The sequence below is a fragment of the Geotrypetes seraphini genome, chromosome 4 (assembly GCF_902459505.1).
Source record: "Geotrypetes seraphini chromosome 4, aGeoSer1.1, whole genome shotgun sequence".
NCBI classification, from domain to species: domain Eukaryota; kingdom Metazoa; phylum Chordata; class Amphibia; order Gymnophiona; family Dermophiidae; genus Geotrypetes; species Geotrypetes seraphini.
Genome location: NC_047087.1, coordinates 105,931,935 through 105,957,410, shown reverse-complemented (window position 1 = coordinate 105,957,410; position 25,476 = coordinate 105,931,935). Strand labels below are relative to the sequence as shown.

At 42.4% G+C, this 25,476-nt stretch overlaps 1 protein-coding gene across 6 annotated transcripts in view; it reads right to left on the bottom strand.

Annotated features, from left to right (window-relative positions):
- Positions 1-25,476, bottom strand: part of STXBP5L (syntaxin binding protein 5 like) — an 815,959-nt gene that overhangs the window by 237,571 nt on the left and 552,912 nt on the right. For all 6 annotated transcript variants that reach the window (XR_004539193.1, XM_033941651.1, XM_033941652.1 and 3 more), the window contains one exon: positions 6,348-6,526. Coding sequence is in view for 5 of the 6 variants with exons in the window: in XM_033941651.1 (XP_033797542.1) it covers positions 6,348-6,526 (179 nt within the window). In the remaining variant the exon portion in view is untranslated. The remainder of the gene's footprint in view (positions 1-6,347; positions 6,527-25,476) is intronic.

Here is a 25,476-nt window from a genome sequence, read left to right as displayed (position 1 = left end):
CTCCTGATACTGACTCTTCACACTCTCTCCCTTCACCCCAAGCCACTGAACCCCATCACTCAATTCATCAACTCATTCTCCCTCTTGTCTACTACGCTCTTCTCAGCCCTAAACCTTCAACACTATCTCGCCATCCCCGATCTTCCTATATGCATCTCGTCCATTATGCTGCAGACCCCTTTCCCCCCATACCTCCCATATTCACGTCTGTACTTTCCTGCTCCTCTCATGCTCTCTGCCGAAGTCATCAATCCCAATCCTGGCCTCCCAATCAACTCCCACCCTACTCATGTGAATCACACTTTAATGTCACCAACTTTATTTCTGTTCCTTTCCTTCTGTCTTGCCCTTCTCGTGTGCCCTGTGGAATACCCGTCCCATCTCCAACAAGCTTGCCTAAATCCACGAAGTTTTTTAATCTCGAATCCCTCCACCTGCTTGCACTTAGACCTGGAACAACCCCGATGACGGCTTCAGCTACTTCCCTATGTCATGGAGGTTACCTTTTCTCTTACACCTCACTCAGCTGGTCATGGTGGTGGTGTTGGGCTGCTACGCTCACTCTCTTACAGATTTCAACCCCTTCCTTCCACTTCAATTGCTTTGCTTTTCTTCCTTTGAAGTCCATTCCATCCAACTATTGCTTCTCTACCCCTCCATGTAGCATAGCATAACATAACTTTATTGTTCTGTACCTCCATAACCAAGCAATTTCTAGGTGGTTTACACAGAAGAAGGCTGGACAACCAGTGAAAATACAAATAGTTAAAATACAACTTTCTTAAATATATTCAGTGTAAATAATATCCACATTTAGGAAATAAATTTGTCAAACAGCGCTGACTTAATTTCTTTTCGAAATGCACCATAAGACATCATGGCTCCACCAATGTAATTACCCAACCAGGACTGCTGTTTACTGACCCCCTAATAAGCATCTTTCCTCTTTTCTCACTGACAACTCCTGGCGCCTCTTCTTTTTTGAACCTTCATCTCCTTCCCTCATTCTTGCTGATTATAACTTATTGACTTACCTTATTATAACTTATTGACCTACAAGTATATTCACACTGATCACTACTACAACTCCTACGCTTCTAGTCTTATTGCCCTCATTCAATGTTCAACTATGCTCCACTGTCTCTACCCACTAGAACAGCCACTGCCTTGATTTGGTCCTCTCCTCTAAAGTACTTTATCACTAATTTCTGCATTATAGTTCTTCCACTCTCCGACCACCATTTAATAACTTTCACAACTCCAATTCCCCGAACTCAGCCAATCTCCAGCAATATGAAAGGTATTCAATAATTTATCTACCTCAGTAGGAAAGAAAAGTTTTCCAAAAATGTTTATTTTTCAGTATAGTCCTAATAGCTCCATACATTTCATCTAATTTTCCTGCCATGACTAACCCCTTTGAAAATAATTCTTCTGTTTGATCTTCAAATCAGGATGTCACAGCTTCTTTGATATCTTCATCACTTCAAACCACTGTCCATGGAGAAATTTCTTCAAAACTCAGAACAGGAAATAATCCAAAGAAGCCAGGTCAGGACTATAGGGTGGATGGTTCAGCTGCTAAAACCCCACACATTCTCAGATGGCAGCCTGTGATTGTTGTGACATGTGCACTGGCGCATTATTGTGAAGCAGCAGCATGCCTGCTGTAAATTTTCCTCATCTTTTCTCCTTGATTGACTCCTGCAAAGAGATCATTGTGTTGGCATAACTCTTCCCGGTTATGATTGTCTTGTGTGGCATGAACTCCAGAAACAAAAGTCTTTCATCATCCCAGAAGACAGTTGCCATGACTTTGCTTGCAGATTTTTCTGTCTTGACTGTTTTTGGGGTGGTAGATGATTTCTGCTTCCACTTTATTGACTCCATTTTGGACTCAGGATCTCTGTGACAGACCCATGTCTCATCACCAGTCACCAAACGATGAAAAAAATTTCACTTGGTTTTCACAGAGCATCTCCAAGTTCTCCTGACAGCACTGGAACCTCATGGCCTTCTGACATTCTTGAAACCCATCTTGCACTAACCTTGGACATGCCCAACTTTTCATTAATTGTTTTCCAAACTATACCTGCCGAGATGCCTATTTCTTCAGCTATTCGGGAAACCTTAATTTGTCCGTCTGACAAAATTAAATCCTCGACTTTCTTGCACATTTCTTGCTTCCACAGGCCATCTTCAATGGACTCTCTACCTCACTTAAACTGCTTGCTGCAAAATTTTATTTTATAGGATGATGGGGCAGTCTCACTATTTAGTTGAATAGGCCAAACTCTTTAGGAGGATTGTAAATATTGGGTGCTTAGCTGCAATAGTAAACTTAATATTAGATGTGAAGATAAGTAGGACGATTGATCTAGTATGAACATATACATACATATACGTAGAATGATCAATGTTACGGTAACATAAGTAGGATAATTGAATGATTATGCCATATTTATGCTGATAGTAATAACTCTGTACTGTTACACCGCTACAGAAGCCCCTGTAACTCTTTATACAGCAAAAGTTCTTTGTAACTCTATATTATAACACCTCCACAGAAGCTCAAGTATTGTAACACCTTTTACAGAAGGTCATGCAAACCGCTCTGAATTGACATCCCAGTCATTAGTAGCAGTATAGAAGCTAACAATAAACATAAACTGCAATCATACATACATAGATCTCCTCTGGCTTTTACCCTTCTTTTGTGAGATATTTTATTACTGAACAGTGCTCCAAATCTAGTAGTTTCTTCCTTGATTTGCATGAGGACTCTCCTGACATCCTGTTTCTTAGAATGTTAGACTCACACTGAGCCCCAATTGTGCATGAGTAATCTTGTCACAACATGTACAAACTTGTTTCAACATGCTTGCTATTGTCTTTCATACTCAGGTAGGTTAATTATTGAACACCCCTCATAGCTGCAGTCAAAGAGATCAAATACTATCCTTGAAACTTCTCCTCCCCCTGGTTTACTGGCAACTTAAGAACCAATATTAAGTGGAAAGGAAATGGTACAAATCCAGGCTCAATGATGACAAATCCAGCTGGAAGCAACTGCATGAAGAATATAAACAAGCTACCCTAGACGCTAAAAAGGTATACTACTCCCAACTACTAAAGACCTCCCCCCACCAATACTAAATGTATGTTGAACCATATGTCAAGTTAGAATGAACACATTGTATTTTAAGTTAGAACTGGAGCATCAATGATGTCAGTGGCGGGTGTCAAACTTTGGAATGTTCTACCAGGCATACTGCGATTTTGAATTGTAAAGATCAATTTTAAGAAAATGCTGAAAACACAGCTCTTTATTAATGCTTTTCTATATAATGCTGCTACTTTTATTCTTCCTGTAAGATATAGTGCCAACGAATATCTAGGTTTTAACTTGTTACAGTTTTATTGTTGAATGTTTTATTGATATGATGTTTGTCTATTGTTTGTATATATCCATGCGACTAAAGGGTGATCAATATATTATGTGTGTAACCAATATGTTAACCACATAGTTTTATGCGGTATATAAATTTAACCTGTAACCCGTTCTGAACTCATTGGGAAGAATGGGATATAAAATGAATTAAATAAATAAAAAATCTGACCTTTCCTCTCTGAGCATACCACCAAAACCCTTATCTACTTCCTCATCACCTCTTGCCTAGACTATTACAACCTGCTTCTCACTGGCCTCCCACATAACTCTTTCCCCTTCAATCTGTTCAGAATGCTGCTGCACGACTTATATTCTACCAGAGTCACTATACTCACATCCAGGGCCGCCATCAGAAATTTCTGGGCCCCTTACTGAGCAATCCTATTGGGCCCCCCACGCACCCCTTCCCCCCCCCCCCGACACCCATGAGTACCTAGGAAAAGGTAGCATCTTACATATTGCAGTGAGCAGTACATCAATACACCCATTGTAAAACTAAACAAGCCAGACCAGCACAGATCAATCCTACACCGTCAATCCTAACAGAAAATCATGTCTTTCGAACACACAGAACACAGAAAACACCTTCGCCTAGTATGGAATATGTCATCACAAACTAACCCCTCACTCATTTACAAAACTGTAGTGTGGATTTTAGCCACAGTGGTAACAGTCCTGACGCTCATAGAATTCTGAGCATCAGAGCTGCTACCACCACGGCTGGCGCTAAAAAACGCTCCCCAGTTTTGTAAAAGGGGGGATAAAATAGAAATACACAGTTTCAACGCTCTAGCTCAGAGGTGCCCAAACTTTTTGAGCTTGTGAGCTACTTTAAAATGACCAAGTCAAAATGATCTACCAACAATAAAATTAAAAAACACAAAGCACACTATACGCTGAGAAAATGTTAATTATCATTCCTATTCTGGGTTTTTTTCAAAGAGGTCAAGGCAGATGACTCTATGCATTGTCACCTCAGTAACAACCATACAAAAATAGACAAATATACCCTCCATCCTTTTTATTAAACCACAATAGCAGTTTTTAGCACAGGGAGCTGCGCTGAATGCCCAGCGCTGCTCTTGACGCTCATAGGCTCCCTGCGCTAAAAACCACTATTGCGGTTTAATAAAAGGGGACCATATTGTAAAATATAGACAGCAGATATAAATTCAGAACTGTGCATAGTAAGTGAAGGGAAGTTTTCATCTCTGGGAATTTACCCAGTTAACTATTAAGTTATTTGGGCAAATTCCTTTGAAAACTGTGGTAATACTGCCTCCACTTTGCTAAATTTAAAATAAAATCATTTTTCCTACCTTGTCTGGTGATTTCATGAGTCTCTGGTTGCACTTTCTTCTTCTGACTGTGCATCCAATCTTTCTTCCCTTCTATCAGCCTGTATGCTTTCTCTCCTCCACACTTCATTCCCTCCCCCAACTTTTTCTACCTCTCTCCCTGACCTTTCTTTCTTCTTTTCTGTTTCTCTTCTTTCCTTCTGTTTCCCTGCCTGCCCCCTTTCTTTCTTTCTCCCTGCCGTTCCCCAAGCCACTGCCACTGCTGCTGCCATCGGGGAACAGGACCCACCAATGGATAACAGCCCCAAAGCCGACGCCGACACCGACGCATGCTCTCCCTGCTTCGGGCCGATCAGTCTTCCTCTTCCCGACGTCAATTCTGCCGTCGGAGAGGAAGTTCCGCCCAGTCAGGCAGCGATTGGCTGGCCCGAACTTCCTCTCCGACTGCAGAATTGACATCGGGGAGAGGAAGACTGATCGCCCCGATAGATCACCAAGGCAAAGTGAGTCCTGGGTGATCGACTCACTTTGCCTTGGCGAGCTACTGGCGCCCCTGCCTTAGAACACTGCCTAGGACCCTGGGGGAGCCCGGGCCCCCTGTCAGCTCCAGGCCCCTGAATGCAGGACTGGTAGTACTGCCCTGATGGCGGCCCCTGCTCACATCACCCCTTTCCTCAAGTCACTTCACTGGCTCCCCATCCACTTCCATATACAGTTCAAACTCCTCTTATTGACCTACAAGTGTATTCACTCTTTAGCTCCTCAATATCTCTCCTCTCATCTTTACCTACACTCCTCCCATGGAACTGTTCATCAGGAAAACCTCTCTTATCTGTACCCTTCTCTTCTACTGTCAACTCTAGACTGTGCCCTCTCTCTCTTGCTGCATCTTACACCTGGAACAAACTGCCTCAGTCAGTTTGCCAAGCTCCATCATTGGAACTATTCAAATCCAGAGTAAAAGCCCACCTCTTCGAGAATGCATTTAGTTTATAACTCCCTCACCCTAAGCACCCTGAGAAACTCCCTCAATCCTTACTTGTCCTGTTGTCTGTTAATTTAGATTATAAGCTCTATTGAGCAGGGACTGTCTATTAAATTTGTTGTTATACAGAATTGTGTATGCTTATCTGCACTATAAAAATGTTAAATAGTAGTAGTTTGGAATTCTGTCTCTTTGTGGTCTGGATTAGCCACTGTTGGAAAAACTATACTAGACTAGATGGATCATTGATCTGACCCAGTATGGCTGTTCTTAAGATCATAATGCTAACTTACACAATTGTTTATGTATTTGTTCATCAGCCGATGGCAAGGTGAAACTAAGTTTAAGCTCATATCCCTGCATTACCTGTCAACTTTCATGAAAATTCCATCAGAATAGGTTTATAATACACTACTAATTTGCACTTGTTTCTGATGATCATTTCCTTTGTCAATTTCTAATTTCAAAGGATAAATGACTAATAGGGATAATAAAATACTATCTCCTTCAATTTATTAGATAACTGTTAAAACCTGTCTTGTTCACATTCTTTCAAATATTAAGAAATAACTTAAATTGGAGAAAGTGTCTTTGGATAGTGATGTGTTCTTACTTGAGACATGGGATACTGTCTTTCATCATTCCTTCACAAGCCACAGTATTCACACTTCCTGAAAGGTTCTGACTCTTTAAACACAAAGGTTGGGAGCATGACTCAGAAAAGGGAAGAACTGCATCTGGTTCAGGAGTAATGATGTCTTCTATGTCATACTGCAGTCGCACCTCTAAGGACTTAATAAGAAAAAATAGAAAATTGTGTTTTATTTATTTTTAAATATGATTTTGCATGCAAATAAAAAGTTAAGGTCAAGTTATATTTTGACCAATAAAATATCTACTTGCCTGACTACTTTTGAAAGTTACACATATATATCAGGTCAGGGCACAATCATATTGCCCAGATCCAAGGCTATCTGATACCCTCTGTGAAATGTCAACCATGCACCCTTCTTCCCTGGGATGGTTCAAGGCCCTAGCCCTGCAGTCCAGCATCTCCCTTTCCTAATCCCTCCATAGTCAAGCATCTTACTTCCCCTTCCCCCAGGTGGCCAACAATGCCCTTACCCTTCTCTACTCCACCCCATCTCACTCCTATGTGGCTAACATTCCCCCCCTTATTAACCCTCCCTACCCTGTGTGTCTAGTATCCACCATTCCCCCCTCTACCCTTCCCCTAAGTGGCTAGTATCCCTATTTCCACCCCAACCCCACTATTCAGCAGCTCTTCTTTTTCTTCCCTATCCCCCATTCCAAGTTAGCATCTTCCACCTCTTCTCTGTCTTGCCCTTTTTTCCAGACTTCTTGTTGTTGTTAGGTGCCACTGACTCATGCGCAAGTCCAAGTGACTTGATGAATTGCGGATCTAAAAAGAAATCATTTTTGTGCTAGTACGGAAAGGTTCTCCAACATCATATCCATGGTTGGTTTCAATGTATCCAGTCATCTGATTGCAGGTCGCCCTTTTCGCCTGGTTCCAAACTTAGGTGGAAGTTTAAAGCAGACTCAGCACTTGTGTAGGGCCATTAAATACAGGCACATGCTTAAGTGCAACTACGTTCCACCCCTTTCTTACAGAGGAGATCCTCCTGGAGAAAGGCAAGATGCAGCTTCATTTGAGCACGGTCTGTGTTTAAAGGTACAAACAAAAAGTACCGGGATGACTGCAGGAAGGACGCAAGATGAAAATGCTTACAAAAAAAACCTTTTTTTAAAAAAAAGAAACACAAGGGATAAAACATTAAAGAAAACTCAACACTCCTCAGGAGTCCATATGACTTGAATGCTATGCGAAGATACAATAAAAATAGTACTTTGGTGATAAACCATAGTTAACTACTGAAGTCCTCCTAGACCTAGCTTCAATTCTCAGACTGCAGAGGAGGTTAATCCCTTATCTACTGGCTCTGCTGTCTGAGTATTGAAGCTAGGTCTAGGAGGAATTCAGTAGTTAATTGTGGTTTATCACCAAAGTGCTGTTTTTTTTATCTTTGCATAAGCAATCAAGTCATATGGACTCCTGAGGAAGGCATACTGCCAAAACACACTGCCTTGTGTTTCATATATTTTTATTACAGTTTTTAAGGCTTTTCGTGAGTATTTTCATCTTGTGTCCTTCCTGCAGTCATCCCAGTATCTTTTGTTTTAATCCACTCTTTCTGTTTGTGGACTTATTTTTGTGGATTTTACATACCCCTTTTTTGTGTTTCTTCCTGTGTTTAAAGGTTCCTGAGTTTGCTTTTATCTTTGACCTGGGACTGAGAACAGGTAGGGAAACATCAGGGAAGAAAGTGCAAATGCTGGATACGGGTATGGGAAAGGGGAGAGAAGATGCTACTGCCTTGCTGCTCCTAAAAACACCTTCCTAGGTGGATGCCTAATCTACCTACTGGAAGGGCCAGATCTGGTATTGCCTACAATTAGTTTTTGACTTTATTTCCAACTATGGAAGTAATAAAGTCAAACATACATAACATTGCTTCAATTATGCTACAACACAACATTCCAGGGTATTTTGTGATGTTTTCCAAAATTAAGCAAAGTTCAAACAAGTGTATCATATTTTTAAAAATGTAATATATATAGGCAGATATACTAGGGGAGTTATATAGGATTTATGTGTAGATGATACGCACGTATAAAGCTAAGTCATCCTTACACATGGCTGATATCATCCTGACAAAGCCTGGTGTGGATGCTGCCCAGCACACTATAGCTTTAAGAAGCTTTGGACAGTGATCTCCACCATGCATGTGTGAGTGCTTTCCCACCTGACATGCGAGCATGGGACCTTCAGTAACATAAAATAGCTAAAGGAGGACTTCAACTTTAAGGGGATTGAGAGGGGATGTAAGGATTCCTGTCCTGCTGTTCTCAGAGAACACTGCTAAAGGTAAGCAACTTTTGCTTTCTCCTAAGACAAACAGGACAGATTGAATCCTTACACATAGGAATCCCTAGCTATCATGTTCACCAAAAAACAATAAAATTAGGGCATTAGATTCTTGCAATGCAAGACTAACTAAAACCCAATCAACCTCAAATTATATATGAACTGGTTGAGGAGGTGCAGTCTGGAACAGAACAAAATTGGACCTTGGAGGGTGGAATTGGATTCTAGATATCAAACAAATTCTTTAGGACTGTTTGATCAAACCAACTGTTACATCAGGAATTCCATTCTAGGCAGTAGTGAGATATGAATGTGTGGACGAAGACCATGCTGCAACTTTGCATATCTTCTCAATGAAGGCTGATCTCAAGTGGACTACTAACACAGCCATGGCTCTGACATTGTGAGCCCTGACATGGCCTTCCAGTCAGCCCACCTGAGCATAAGCTAACCAATTAGACCAGTGGTTCCCAACCCTCTCCTGGAGGACCACCCGGCCAATTGGGTTTCCAGGATAGCCCTAATGAGTATGCATGAAGCAGATTTGCATGCCTGTCACTTCCATTATATGCAAATCTCTCTCATGCATATTCATTAGGGCTAGCCTGAAAACCCGATTGGCCTGGTGGTCCTCCAGGATAGGGTTGGGAACCACTGAATTAGACAAAATGTGCTTACTGATGGCTGTCCCCATCCTGTTGCGATCAAAACAAACAAAAAGCTGGGTGGACTGCCTTATGTGTTTCAGTTCACTCCAGATAGAAGACCAAGGCATGCATACAGGCTAAGGTGCAGGGCACTGTTTGCCAGGATGGGTGTGTGGCTTGGGAAAGAATGTTGAAAGAATGATTGACTGGTTAAAATGGTATTCTGACACCATATTATGAAGTAACTTTGAATGAATGCATTACGCTGCTCAGTCTGTATGCTGCAAAAGCAAAACTAAATACTAGAAGTGGCACTATTTAGTGAAACACAGGTGATTTAAACCACTGTTTGTACATATTTGTTGATGCTCAGAGAACTTGTTGTCAGACTGCAGGACAAACCCGCATGGTTGAGTGTCTGAACTTGACTTATTAATAATAATAATAATAATAACTTTATTCTTATATACCGCCAACAATCTTGCGACTTATAGGCGGTTTACAATGAAGAGAAACTGTACAGACAGCGAATTACAGAGTATAGCATTGAACATCTAGTGATAGTAACAGGAGAGTTACAGGGTCTGTGTATTACACGGTTTCACAATGAGTAGCATTATACAGTCGACGATATTCAGAGCATAAGTAGGAGAAGAGAAAGGAGATTGCGCTTTGAGTTACAAAGGTGCAAGACTGCGAAGGTAAAAAGATAACATAAGATGTTGATGAGAAGTAAGTTGTTAACTTGGTACATTTGAACGAAGGACGGGCACCAGTGGGAAAAACTGGTAACAATTAAAGATAGAAATTTTGGCAGAAGAGGGTAGACGGACTCCTTGGGATGGGAGGAGGCTCCGATTTTAGGGGAGAAGTCTGGTTAGGTTATAAATTTCTTAAACAAGGTGGTTTTTAGTTCTTTCCTAAAGATACTATATGATTCTCTGGCGGCATCAGTGAAGTAGCCTGTCCAAGTTTGCAGTCTACCTGCTTGGAATTTGAATGTTCTATCAAAGAAGGTGCGATATCTACAGCCTATGATATTTGGGTAGGTAAAGAGGTTACGGTTTCTGGTAGGCCTAATAGAGGAGTGGAATTCGAAGTGAGGTAGTAGGTAGCTGGGGGCCAGTCCCCAGATTAGTTTATAGCAGAGGCAGGAGAATTTGAATAGAATTCGTGCTTCAATTGGTAACCAATGAAGGAGTTTGTAGAATGGACTAACCTGATCGCTCTTCTTTAGTCCGAATATTAGACAGATGGCCGTATTTTGAACTATTCTCAGTTTTCTCACCTTTTTTTTAGATATTCCCAAGTAGACAATGTTACAGTAGTCCAGGGTGGATAAAATCAGTGATTGTACCAATATTCTGAAGGATAGCGGGTCGAATAATTTTTTTATGGTTTTCAGTTTCCAAAGGATGAAGAAGCATTTTTTAGTCACCGAGTTTATGTGCTCGGTCAGGGTCAGGTGGGTATCCAGGGTGACTCCCAGTATTTTTATGGTTTTTAGTATTGGGTGATCATGGCCGTTTACATATATTGTAGTTGCGGAGATTTTCTCGTTTGGGCTAGCAAGGAAAATCTTTGTCTTTTCTGAGTTTAATTTCAGTTTGAAGTTTAAAGTCCATTTTTCTATTTCGAGCATGATGGAGGAGATATGTTTTGAGTTGGTTGAGGTCACACTTGTTATTGGTATTAGTATGGAGATGTCGTCTGCGTATATATAATAAGTTAGGTTAAGCTTTTGTAAAAGGTGGCCTAGAGAAGAGATGTATATATTGAACAAGGTGGGAGATAGGGGGGATCCTTGTGGGACTCCCGAGGGGCTTTTCCAGGGTTCAGAGTAATTTCCTTCATGGACCACTTGATAAGATCGTTTGGTTAGGAAACCTTGGAACCAGGTCCACACTCTTCCTGATATTCCCATTTCGTCGAGGCACCTAAGCATAGTTTCGTGGTCCACAAGATCGAAGGCACTGCTGAAGTCTAACTGTAGGATCAAGGCGCTGGAACCTTGATTGAAAAGGTCGTATAGGTGGTTAAGGAAAGAGCCTAGGACTGTCTCGGTGCTGAATCCTTTTCTGAATCCAGATTAGTGGTCATTTAGGATAGAGTACTTATCTAAGTGATTTACTAATTCCAAGTTGACCAGCCCTTCCAGCATTTTGGTGAAAAAGGGGGTGCTCGCTATGGGTCTATAGTTGGACGCCAGTGTGAGTGAGATCTTCTGGTCTTTGGGTATGGGTGTGATTAGGATGTGTCCCATATTTTCCAGGTAGGTTCCGTTTTTGAGAGAGTAAGTTGCCCAGTTAAATAGGTCCCTCTTAAATTCTGGTATTGCATCTTGCATGATCTTAGACGGACATTCATCTAGTAGACAATTTGATTTGGAGTATTTGTTGAAGAGTGCAAGAAAGTTATTCCAATCTGGGGGCTCGAAGTGGTTCCAGCTCATATCGCCTTTGGATTCACTACTCTGCGTTTTGAGGTTGAATTCAAGATTGGGTGGAGGAGGGGGTATTGAGGCTCTGAGGTCGGTGATTTTTTTCCTAAAGTGGTTGGCTAGGGTGGAGACCTCTGGGATTTGATTGTGATGGTTCTGTAGTATCTGTGTGGTGTCTGTTATTTTGCTTACTAGTTTGAATAGACTCTAAAATAACCAACCAGTTAGAAATACTAGCATGCAAAATTAGTAACAAGGAACTAGAAGAATCCCTCTCTTGTATTCTATTTTATGTCCCACTGAAAAATTGGTCAAAAGCTAGAGAAGACTTCTATGAATTTGTTCTACATAATTCAATTACTCCTTCATATAATATTATAGCAGGAGACATAAACCTCCATTTAGAGGACGAGGACAATCCAGACGCGAAAGACTTTAAAATCTTCCTATCTTCGCTCAATTACAATCTCCCTTTACCCACACAATCACATGAAAAAGGCCATCAGTTAGAAGTAGTAGCTATGTCCACAAAGGAGATCCTAAATTCTTCCATCTCTCTATCCGACGGTACCTGGTGTCATGATATCTGGTCCAATCATTTTACTTACTACTTTAACTTAATCTGGAATCATCTAAAATCTAAAACACACCTAAAGATAAAAAAAGAACATCTCACAAAGGGTCATATCAACCCAGAGGAATACTGGGCACATTACGAATTACGAGAGGAAATAGGAGAAGGGGATGATTTATGGGATAATTGGATGAATAAAAGAGCTACAAACTATTGATAAAAGAAAAACGAAAAGCATTCTATTCATCCAATAACATTTTGAAAGGAATCAACACAAAAGAACTGTTCAACTTGGTTACAAATTTATTTGATACCACACGCCACACTCAATTCATACATAATACTAAGCCACCTTCAGCAAATGATCTAGCACAGCATTTTAATTCAAAAATTATAAACCTAAGAAACAACTGTTCGACAAACAACATACGTGCACAATAAATATCCAACATACAAGGAAACGAAATACCAGCGGATATGATTTGGAACTCCTTTCAAGATCTAGAATGGAATAATTACATCGAACTATAAAACAAGTACACTAAATCACACTGCATTCTGGATCCCTGTCCCCCTGACATTATGAAAGCAGCCCCATTAAACTTTAAACTAACATTGTGGAACTATCTGACCGATAATTTTAAAAATGGAAAATTCCTAACTAATCACGGTCACATTATAATTACCCCAATTCCAAAAAAATAGTAAACAATCCTGTAGGGATATTTCCGTATTCATACCTGTGGGTTAGGCCTCTCTGATGTCATCAAAGCCTGAACCATTCTCAAGATATCTTTTTGCTGAGCACAAGAAACTTTCCAGCATGAATTTAGCATGAAGAAAGAAGTACACAGCTTTGCTGTTTCTGCCTGATGCATTATGGGTATGTACCAGAATGTTATACTATTCAAGGACTTCTATCTGTGCTTTTATAATGGGACAGTGTGAATCTTGAAGAAATTATCCTGTTCTTATCTGTCTAACGGCCCTGGGTCTACCAGCCTATATGATACTTTCCACAGAAAGGCTATTCATCCAAGTTTTGCTTCTGGATTGTTCTGAGGAAGTCATCTGATGAGATACAAGAAAGACGGCTAATTAATTAATTAGTTAGTCTGTGATAAGGTCCGGGGAAGCTCAGATCTGCTCACAGATGTTCTATATGTAAACTTTTTCTTTCAATAATTAGACCTGTAAGATACTTCGTGTGACTCTCTGCCTAAGAGAGAGAAATTCAGACATTTAAAACGGCTCTGAACTCAGCACGGAACGGGACTTGTTTGCGGATGATTTATAGCCTCATCAAGGATTGTCAACACGTGTGCCTTTAACAACCGGATTCCTGACGTCTTCTAAAGCTGTCAAGAAGTTTTCCCTTCCACCTAATTTCGCCTGAGAGGCTGATCTTAAGGTGAGATTACGGAATTTACACTCTTAATAGCGGGGTTAGATAAGGATCACTTGTGATAAAGGATAAGGGTTGAAAAGCTCCATTGGTGATAATATAATCATTTGCTAATCAGGGATTTTTATTATTATAAGGAATTGTTTAGTGTGTTTTAACCAGTAGAATTACTTAATTGTATAACAATTAGATTGTGATAATTATGTACTGAGTTTCATTTGTGTAATCAGATATTTTGTGAACAATACTTAGATTTTGCAGCTGGCTTGTGAATTATATTTTTCTATTTTCATAATAAAGAGATTTCTCATTAGCCTGGGTTTTGTGTCGTATAATTAGACCATGATATTTGGACCTGGATAAGAGGTTATGGTTTTCCCTAGACAACTTAACAGAGACGTAACGTGTTTATAATACTGCTAAGTGAACCATAAATCCTACTACAGATTTTTGGGGCTCGTCCGGGAAAACCATGTAACAGTGGAGAATGATTGTTTGCTTTTATCCAGGAAGTTAGCTCTGTCTGACCAATCCATTGCGGTGAATGCCATTGAATCTTCATCGTTGCAAGAGCAGATTGAAGACCAAGTGGAAATTTCCTCCAACCAACCTTTTTCTGAGTTTGATGCCATGGTAAAGGAACAAGTAGATCTAGCTGATGCATGCTCTTCTAAGGAAGAAAAGGCTCAGTTAGCACAGTTGTTGTACAAGTATCGAGACCTGTTTGCAGTGGATTCTTATGACACTGGCCTGACCGATCTACATGTGACCAAGATTTCTACGGATTCCCACAGTAAGCCCGTCTTTGTGCGTCAGTATAAGATTCCTTTGGCCTCGTATGAGTCCGTGCAAGAGATACTTGATACCCTGGAGACTAGGGGTATCATTAGGCCTTGTAACAGTACATACAACTCACCCTTGTGGCCAATCCTGAAGAAGAATAACAGTTGGAGAATTGCTTTGGACTACCGACAGCTAAACAAGCGGGTACCCTTGTCTAGGTGGCCTATGACCCATCTTGACCAGAGTTTGACTACCATCAAAGGAGCTAAGTATTTTACCAGCTTGGATTTAGCGTCTGGATTTTGGACAGTTCCTGTACATCCACCGGATCAATACAAACTAGCATTTACCTTTGGGAAGAAACAGTATACGTGGAATAGAACACCTTTTGGTTTTCTGAACTCTCCAGCTGAGTTCAACATATTTCTCCATAAAGCCCTTCCAGATGCGGAAGCTCGAGGAACTCTAGTCTATGTGGATGACATCCTGATCAAGAGTCCCACCTTTCAGAAACACCTGGAAGAGGTAGAACATGTGTTCCAACAATTGCAAAATGCAGGAGCTAAATTGACCCTTGCCAAATGGTGCCGAACATCTCTGAATTACTTAGGGTATGACATTTCCTCTGAAGGTCTTCGACCACAGAAGAAAAGGATACAGGCTCTACAACAGTTGAGGAGACCTACCAATTTGACGGAACTTCGTTCATTTTTAGGGATATGCAACTATTCTCGACAGTTCATAGATCAGTATGCGGAGATCTCTAGACCCTTGGTTGCCTTACTGAAGAAGGATGTACCTTGGACGTGGGGTCCTGAACAGGAAGATGCTATGCAAGAGATGAAAGAGCAGCTTAGTCGCTTTCCTTGCTTGGCCTACCCCGAGAGTGGTCGTGAATTCTTCATCGACCTAGGATTCTCCAAACACTCTATGAGTGCTGTCCTGTACCAGAAATACGACTCTGACAAGCGTGTGGTGGCCTATGCAAGCAAAGGCTTCACCGATGTAGAGAGGAAGTATTCTGACTGTGAGAAAGCTCTACTGTCAACTGTCAACATTTTCGGAGTTACATCCAAGGAGAAAAACTCATTGTAGAGACTTGTTATCAACCCATTAGTTTCTTGGGTAGTGACAAGATCAAGACTGGTCGTGTCTCCAATAGCTGAATAGTCTCATGGACTTTGGCTCTCCAAGGATGGCCTTTACAGGTAAAGTATGCCCTGAAACATCGTAACACAGTAGCCCAAGGGATAGCAGAATTGCATGATTGTACAGAACAAGATTCTCTTACAGGTATACCGGAACCTGATGTTCCACCAGAAGAGGAGGAACCCCATTGTCATCATCTTTATGATGAACAGCTATGTACCAATATACCTCAAGTCTACGTAGATGGCTGTGCCTTCCACCAGGCCTCGACCCATACTCTGGTCGCAGGAGTAGGTGTAGTGTGGAATGTTGACACACCTATGGAAACCTTGGAGTATAGATTGGGTGCTAAAACCAACCAATATGCAGAGATTGTAGCAGCTCTGGTCGCTGTACAGTCTGCGGTACAGAAGGGGATCCCAGAACTGATTATCTGTACAGATTCTGACTATGTGCATCAGAACTTTGTGTCTCACTTACCCGTGTGGAAAAAGAAGGACATGTTAAATTCCAAAGGAAAGCCTGTCCATCATGGCGACTTGATTCTAGCCTTAGATCAATTGGTACGAGACAATGACATGACCATCTACTAGAAGAAAGTGAAAGGTCACGCCAAGGTTAATAGTCATGACAAGATCGGAAATGACCTTGCGGATCAACTGGCCAAAGAAGGTGCTTTGTCAGGTGAACTATGGCAATGCCCTGAAGAGTTGTTCTCGATGGTACATGCTATTACTCGACGCCAAGCGAAACAGGTAGCTGAAACACCTGTAGTGCAGTGGGGTAATGATATCCCTTCCTTTGATCTTGTAACTGCTCAGAAGACAGATCTTATCCTGGGAAAGTTCTATCACTTCATACAGAATCCACAGGATCATCCATTGTCTGAAGACGATCAGAAGGATGAAGAACTGAGGATACTCTACACCTCCAGAGAGAAATTTTCGATTCATCAGAACCTGCTCACTCAGACGGGTAAGCATGGTATCGTGCAGTGGGTTGTACCCCGTGCATATCGAGGAATCATGTTGCAACATGCCCATGATGAACCTTGTGCTGGACATTGAGGTGAAGAAGTTACCTATGAGACACTGAAGCAAGTGGCCTACTGGCCTCATATGCGGCAAGATGTGCAGTTATATACGAGAGGTTGCTTGACTTGTTGCCAATTTCAACCCTCTACACCACTTCACCGAGCACCCTTGAGAAAGAAGGGTTTGGTCATGCCCTGGTCCGACATCCAGATTGATTGGATCGGCCCAGTGATCTGTTCCTCCCGAGGTAATAAGTATATGTTGACTGTCACTTGTTTGTTTACAAAGTGGATTGAGTGCTTGCCTGCACCCAATTGTACGGCAGAGACTACCGCTACCTTGTTACTGAATCATGTGTTCAGTAGGTGGGGTTTGCCCATGAGAGTGGACTCAGACCAAGGATCACATTTCACTGCGGATGTGATGCGACACATGTGGAAGATGCACGGAGTGAAAAGTAAATTGCACATAGCTTACCACCCTCAATCATCGGGACAAGTGGAAAAAGCGAATCGTACCATCATCACAATCCTGAAGAAGTATGTGTCTACCTCTGGTAAGGATTGGGACATGAAGTTACCTTTGGTACTGATGGCTATTCGTGCCACACCTCACTGGTCTACGGGGGTGACGCCTTTTGAAATGATGACAGGTAGAGAAATGACATTACCAATTCATTTGTTGTATAGAACTAATGATGTAAAAAATCTTTCTAGTGCTACTACTGCTCATGAATATGTTACCCATTTACGTAAACATTTACAGGGTGCATTTTCCTTTGCCCAGAAAAATCTGGAAATTGCTGCTAAAGGTAGAAAAGCCTATTATGATCATAGGACTACCACAAAGGAATACCAAATTGGCGACAAGGTATTCTATTACAATTTTGGCAAAACCAAGACCAAAGAAAGTAAATTTTTGCCAAGTTGGCATGGTCCATTCCCTATAGTGGAAAAAGCTTCACCTGTGGCCTATCAAATTCGCATCAAATCAAATTCTCCAGGTGCAGATGTCCTTAAATGGGTCCACATTAATCAACTGAGACCATGTCATCCCAGTAAATTTGCCCAGGATGAAACCATTGTTGTGATGAAGACATTAACCTAGCAACAGCCTAGGCTGTTCTCTCTCTTTTCTGTTTTTCAGATGGCGAAACGAGTTCTGCCGATGCTGTTCCTGGTTGTCCTGCTGATTGCGTTGGTACCAAAGTAATCGATCCTGGTCCGCAGTCCCGTTTTGTCCTTCAAGATTCTCCTGGTTTCTTGTTCTTCCCATTCCAGATCCTGCTCCAGCATATCTTCTTTCGATGTTTCTCTTTTCCATTTGGACTCTACTCCTACTGAAACTGAATTGGAAATCCTGGATGTTTTCCGTGGACATTCCATCAACTTTACCCTTGAAGTGGAACAATATTTGTTGACAAAGCCTTCCCACACCATTGAACTGAAAGTTGATAATGATAAGCTTCATGTTGAGGACTTTCATGTTGGCTCCTCCAATGTACATGAAGTTGTTGATACCCGCAGTATTGATCTTTTTATCACTGTTGTTATTCCAATTTTTGCCAACCTGTGGGTTCTCTTATTTGGGTTCTCTGTTTTTGCACTCTATGAGACCATCCGGATTCGACGTCTTATTCGTCAGAAACCATCACATACGGACTTAAGAATGCATGATTACATTGCGGCAATGAAAGAGTGATTTTGCCAGACGTATTTTTGATTATGATCTATCCGTCTTAACTTTTGCTTTGGCATATCTTTTGTGCCTTGCTAAGTAGTTATGATTTTTGATTTTATCATATATTGCCATTAATCAGTGATTTTGTTTCATTTATTTGGCTGGGTTCATATATTTTGCCCTTGCCTTTATGATTATTATACATTGATTATTGATATCTTTGATTTATTGCTGATTTATGGTATTGCTTATGTTTATGCATTTAGTATCACCTTGGGTCTTGGCAATCCTTTCCTACTTAGTTAGGTTGAAAGTGAAATAGACTCCATTGAAGTTATTTCTCCTTCAAGAGGGGGGACTGTAGGGATATTTCCGTATTCACACCTGTGGGTTAGGCCTCTCTGATGTCATCAAAGCCTGAACCATTCTCAAGATATCTTTCTGCTGAGCACAAGAAACTTTCCAGCATGAATTTAGCATGAAGAAAGAAGTACACAGCTTTGCTGTTTCTGCCTGATGCATTATGGGTATGTACCAGAATGTTATACTATTCAAGGACTTCTATCTGTGCTTTTATAATGGGACAGTGTGAATCTTGAAGAAATTATCCTGTTCTTATCTGTCTAACGGCCCTGGGTCTACCAGCCTATATGATACTTTCCACAGAAAGGCTATTCATCCAAGTTTTGTTTCTGGATTGGTCCGAGGAAGTCATCTGATGAGATACAAGAAAGACGGCTAATTAATTAATTAGTTAGTCTGTGATAAGGTCCGGGGAAGCTCAGATCTGCTCACAGATGTTCTATATGTAAACTTTTTCTTTCAATAATTAGACCTGTAAGATACCTCGTGTGACTCTCTGCCTAAGAGAGAGAAATTCAGACATTTAAAATGGCTCTGAACTCAGCACGGAACGGGACTTGTTTGCGGATGATTTATAGCCTCATCAAGGATTGTCAACACGTGTGCCTTTAACAACCGGATTCCTGACGTCTTCTAAAGCTGCCAAGAAGTTTTCCCTTCCACCTAATTTCGCCTGAGAGGCTGATCTTAAGGTGAGATTATGGAATTTACACTCTTAATAGCGGGGTTAGATAAGGATCACTTGTGATAAAGGATAAGGGTTGAAAAGCTCCATTGGTGATAATATAATCATTTGCTAATCAGGGATTTTTATTATTATAAGGAATTGTTTAGTGTGTTTTAACCAGTAGAATTACTTAATTGTATAACAATTAGATTGTGATAATTATGTACTGAGTTTCATTTGTGTAATCAGATATTTTGTGAACAATACTTAGATTTTGCAGCTGGCTTGTGAATTATATTTTTCTATTTTCATAATAAAGAGATTTCTCATTAGCCTGGGTTTTGTGTCGTATAATTAGACCATGATATTTGGACCTGGATAAGAGGTTATGGTTTTCCCTAGACAACTTAACAGAGATGTAACGTGTTTATAATACTGCTAAGTGAACCATAAATCCTACTACAATCCTTAGCATCGGTAACCAACTATAGACCAGTAGCATCCATCCCACTCTTCATAAAAATCATGGAAGGTCTGGTACATACCCAATACCTTGATCAGTTCTCTCTTTTACATGAAACCCAATCTGGCTTCAGACCTCTGTTTAGCACCGAGACAGTGATTGCAGCGATCCTGGATTACTTACGCTCCTTATTCAGCAAGGGCCATAACGCCTAAACTTGATGGAACAATGGACAACAAAATTCAGACTGAAGCTTAATCCAGAAAAAACTAAATTCTTCGTGGCCTCGCCACTCCCACTTGTCACCACAACATCACTATGCATCAACAAACTCAGCTACCCTATTCAACCTACAATGAAGGTTCTGGGGATAATACTGGACCAAGGCCTAACCATGAAAGACCAAGTGAGCTCCCTAGTCAGAAAGGGTTTTTTTACTCTCTGGAAGCTTAGGTTTATTAGAGCATACTTTGATGCCTCATCATTCAGAATTCTGGTACAATCCCTAATACTAAGCCATCTCGATTATTGTTAACATCGCCCATCTGGCAATCTCCCAGAAGAACATGCAGAGACTGCAACTGGTGCAGAAAGCACAGTTACTTACCGTAACAGGTGTTATCCAGGGACAGCAGGCAGCTATTCTCACTAATGGGTGACGTGATCCAACTGAGTCGCGATGCGGACGCCTTACAAGCAAACTTGCTTGAAGAAACTCGAAGTTTTGAGTCGCCCGCTCCGCGCATGCGCGAGTGCCTTCCCGCCTAGCACAGGGCGCGTCTCCTCAGTTCAGATAGCTAGCAGAGAAGCCAACCCAGGGGAGGTGGGTGGGACGTGAGAATAGCTGCCTGCTGTCCCTGGATAACACCTGTTATGGTAAGTAACTGTGCTTTATCCCAGGACAAGCAGGCAGGTATTCTCACTAATGGGTGACCTCCAAGCTAACCACAGTGGGATGGTGGGAGAGTTGGCAACTTAGGAGAATAAATTTTGCAATATTGTTTGGCCAAACTATCCATCCTGTCTGGAGAAAGTATCCAGATAATAATGAGAAGTGAAGGTATGAACCGAGGACCAAGTGGCAGCCTTACAAATTTCCTCAATAGGTGTAGATCTGTGGAAAGCTACGGAAGCTGCCATTGCTCTGACCTTATGGGCTGTGACTTTACTGTGAAGAGGAAATCCAGCCTGGGCTTAGCAGAATGAGATACAAGCCGCCATCCAATTGGAGATGGTACGCTTAGAAATAGGACGTCCCAACTTGTTCGGATCAAATGAGGGAAAAAGTTGAGGAGCAGTTCTGAGTGACTTGGTGCGTTCCAAGTAGAAAGCCAAAGCACGTTTACAGTCCAGAGTATGAAGAGTTGATTCTCCAGGGTGATAATGAGGCTTTGGAAAAAACAATGGATTGGTTGAGATGAATTTCCGAGACTACTTTAGGAAGGAACTTCGGATGAGTGCGAAGAACCACCTTAACATGGTGAAACACTGTAAAAGGTGGATCCGCAACCAAAGTTTGAAGCTCACTGACTCGTCGAGCAGAAGTGAGGCCAATGAGAAACACCACTTTCCAAGTGAGATACTTCAGATGAGCCTTGTCCATTGGTTCAAATGGTGGTTTCATCAGTTGAGAAAGAACAACATTGAGGTCCCAAACCACTGGAAGCGGTTTGAGAGGAGGATTGACATTGAAGAGTCCTTTCAGGAATCTGGAAACCCCAGGATGAGCAGAGAGGGGTTTCCCATCCACAGGCTGATGGAAAGCAGCAATTGCACTAAAATGGACTCGGATCGAGGTAGACTTGAGACCAGAATGAGAAAGGTGCAATAGATAGTCCAAAACAGAAGATAAGGAGGAACGTTGAGGCTCCTTATGAGAAAAACACCAAGTAGAAAATCTAGTCCATTTTTGGTGATAGCATTGTCTAGTAGTAGGCTTCAGGGAAGCTTCCAAAACATCCCTCACAGATTGGGAAAACTGTAGAGGAGCTACGTTGAGAGGAACCAAGCAGTCAGGTGTAGAGACTGCAGGTTGGGATGAAGTAGAGATCCCTGATGCTGCGTAAGCAGAGAGTGAAAAACTGGTATAAGGTAAGGCTCCCTGCTTCTGAGTTGAAGTAGAAGGGAGTACCAGGGTTGTCTGGGCCACCGAGGAGCAACCAGAATCATGGTGGCATGGTCGGACCTCAGCTTGACCAGCGTCTTTTGAATTAGAGGAAATGGAGGAAACGCATATAGAGATTCGTCCAGTCCAGAAGAAAAGCATCTGCCTCGAGGCGATGAGGAGTGTAGATCCTGGAGCAGAACTGAGGCAGCTTGAAGTTGTGGGGAGCTGCAAAGAGATCTATTTGAGGCGTTCCCCACAGAGAGAAGATGTGATGAAGGGCGTGGAATGGAAAGTCCATTCGTGAGGCTGTAGAAGACGGCTCAAGTTGTCTGCTAAGGCATTGTCCGCCCCCCTGAATGTAGACCGCTTTGAGGAAGGTGTTGTGGCGAATCGTCCAATCCCAAACTCTCAGAGCTTCCTGACAGAGGGAGGCAGATCCCGTGCCTCCCTGTTTGTTGACACAATACATTGCGACTTGATTGTCCATGCAAATGAGGACTAACCGGTTGTGAAGCAGATGCTGGAAAGCATTGAGAGTGATGAAAATCGCCCTGAGTTCCAGAAGATTGATATGGCATTGACGATCCGCACTGGTCCAATAGCCTTGAGTACGGAGACCATCTAGATAAGCCCCCCCAAGCGTAAGTTGAAGAGTCGGTCATGGGAACCTTCTGATGAGGGGGCGTGTGAAAAAGTAAGCCTCTGGATAGAAACATAGAAATAGACGGCAGATAAGGGCCACGGCCCATCAAGTCTGCCCACTCCAGTGATCCTCGCTATCTATCTTTGCGGATAGATCCCACATGTCTATCCCATCTGGCCTTAAAATCCGCCACACTGGTGGCCTCAATAACCCGAAGTGGAAGACTATTCCAGCGATCAACCACCCTTTCAGTGAAGAAGAACTTCCTAGTGTCACTGTGCAGTTTTCCGCCCCTGATTTTCCACGAATGCCCCCTTGTTGCCGCGGGACCCTTGAAGAAGATGTCTTCTTCCACCTTGATGCGGCCCGTGAGATATTTGAATGTCTCGATCATATCTCCCCTCTCTCGACGCTCCTCGAGTGAGTAGAGCTGCAAATTCCCCAACCGCTCCTCGTACGGGAGCTCCCTGAGTCCCGAGATCATCCTGGTGGCCATCCTCTGGACCGACTCCAGTCTCAGCACATCCTTGCGGTAACGCGGCCTCCAGAACTGCACACAGTACTCCAGGTGCGGTCTCACCATGGATCTATACAGTGGCATAATGACTTCAGGTTTACGGCTGATGAAACTCCTGCGTATGCAACCTATGATTTGCCTTGCTTTGGATGAAGCTTGCTCCACTTGGTTTGCCGACTTCATGTCTTCCCTGACAATCACTCCCAAGTCTCTTTCTGCTACAGTTCTTGTCAGGATCTCGCCATTTAGGGTGTAGATCTTGCATGGATTCTGGCTTCCCAGGTGCATGACTTTGCATTTTTTGGCATTGAAACTGAGTTGCCAGGACCTAGACCAGTGCTCCAGCAGAAGTAAGTCATGCACCATATCGTCTGTCATTGCTTTTTTGTCTGTTGTGCTTTTGCTCACTACATTGCACAGTTTGGCATCATCGGCAAACAATATTATTTTACCTCGAAGCCCTTCTGTCAGGTCTCTTATATAGATGTTGAACAAGATCGGGCCCAGGACGGAGCCCTGTGGCACTCCACTTATCACCTCCGACATCTCGGAGGGAGTGCCATTCACCATCACCCTCTGAAGCCTACCTCCAAGCCAGTTCCCAACCCATTTGGTTAAAGTGTCGCCCAAACCTAAAGAACTCATCTTGTTCAGCAACCTGCGGTGTGGCACGCTATCAAATGCTTTGCTGAAATCCAGGTAGACGATGTCCAGGGACTCACCAACATCCAGCTTCCTCGTCACCCAGTCAAAGAAGCCGATCAGGTTGGATTGGCACGATCTCCCCTTAGTAAATCCATGTTGGCGGGGATCCCGCAGATTCTCCTCGTCCATGATCCTATCCATTTGGTGTTTGATTAGGGTTTCCATTAGTTTGCTCACTATTGAAGTGAGACTCACTGGTCTGTAGTTTGCCATCTCCACCCTGGAGCCTTTCTTGTGTAGTGGAATGACGTTAGCCGTCTTCCAGTCCATCGGGACGTTACCTGTACTAAGGGAGAGATTAAAGAGCGCGGATAGTGGTTCCGCCAAGACATCTCCCAACTCCCTGAGTACCCTAGGGTGTAGGTTGTCAGGCCCCATTGCCTTGTTGACCTTGATTTTTGACAGCTCGCAGTAGACACTGCTGGGTGTAAATTTGAAATTACTAAACGGGTCTACTGATTTAATCCTTGTATGTGGTTGAGGGCCGATTCCCGGCACCTCGCGGGTGAAGACTGAACAGAAGTATTCATTTAACAGTTGGGCCTTTTCCGAGTCCGTCTCCACATGGTCTCCGTCTGGTTTTCTGAGTCGTACTATCCCACCCGAGTTCTTTTTCCTGTCACTAATATACCTGAAGAAGGATTTATCTCCCTTCTGGATATTCTTTGCTAGAGACTCCTCCATGCGGAATTTGGCCTCTCTAACTGCCGCTTTGACGGCTCTTGATTTGGTCAGATAATCTACTCTGGAGTCCTGTGTCCCTGATTGTTTGTAAGAGATGAATGCTTTTTTCTTCTCTTTGATGAGGTCTGAGATCTCCATAGAGAACCACTGTGGCTTGTTGTTCCTACTCCGTTTGCTTACTGATTTAACATAGCGGTTTGTTGCTTCCTGTATGGTGGTTTTCAAAGTTGACCACATTTCTTCCACGCTGTCGGTATCTGCTTGGGTTTGTAGCGCCTGGTGAACGAAGTCTCCCATGTCCTGGAAGTTTGTGTCCTTGAACTTGAGAACCTTGGTCAATGTGGTAGATTTCGTGAAACCTTTCCTGAGATTGAACCATATCATATTGTGGTCACTGGAGGCCAAAGTTTCACCCACCGAGACCTCTGTGATACTTTCTCCGTTGGTAAGTACCAGGTCCAAAATTGCCTGATCCCTTGTTGGCTCAAATACCAGTTGCCTGAGTCCTGCTCCATTCAAAGAGTTTAATAGCTTCCTGCTGCTGCCGGAAGCAGAGGAAAGCGTGACCCAATCCACATCGGGCATGTTGAAGTCACCTACCAATACTGTGTCCCCCCGCAAGGTGATATTCTCTATATCTCCGATTAATTCCAAATCTAGGTCTTCTTGATGTTTTGGGGGTCTGTATACCACGCCAAGATATAGGCATTTGTCCTTCCCTCTGGCCAAATTTACCCAAAGGGATTCCCCAGTGTACTGTACATCTGTGATTCTGGTGACCTTAATGTCATCTTTAGTATATAATGCTACCCCACCTCCCATTTTGCCCTCCCTGTCCCGACGAAGCAAGTTGTAACCTGGTATGACCATGTCCCACCCGTGGGAGTCTGTGAGCCAGGTCTCAGATATCGCCACCACATCCAGGTCGGCA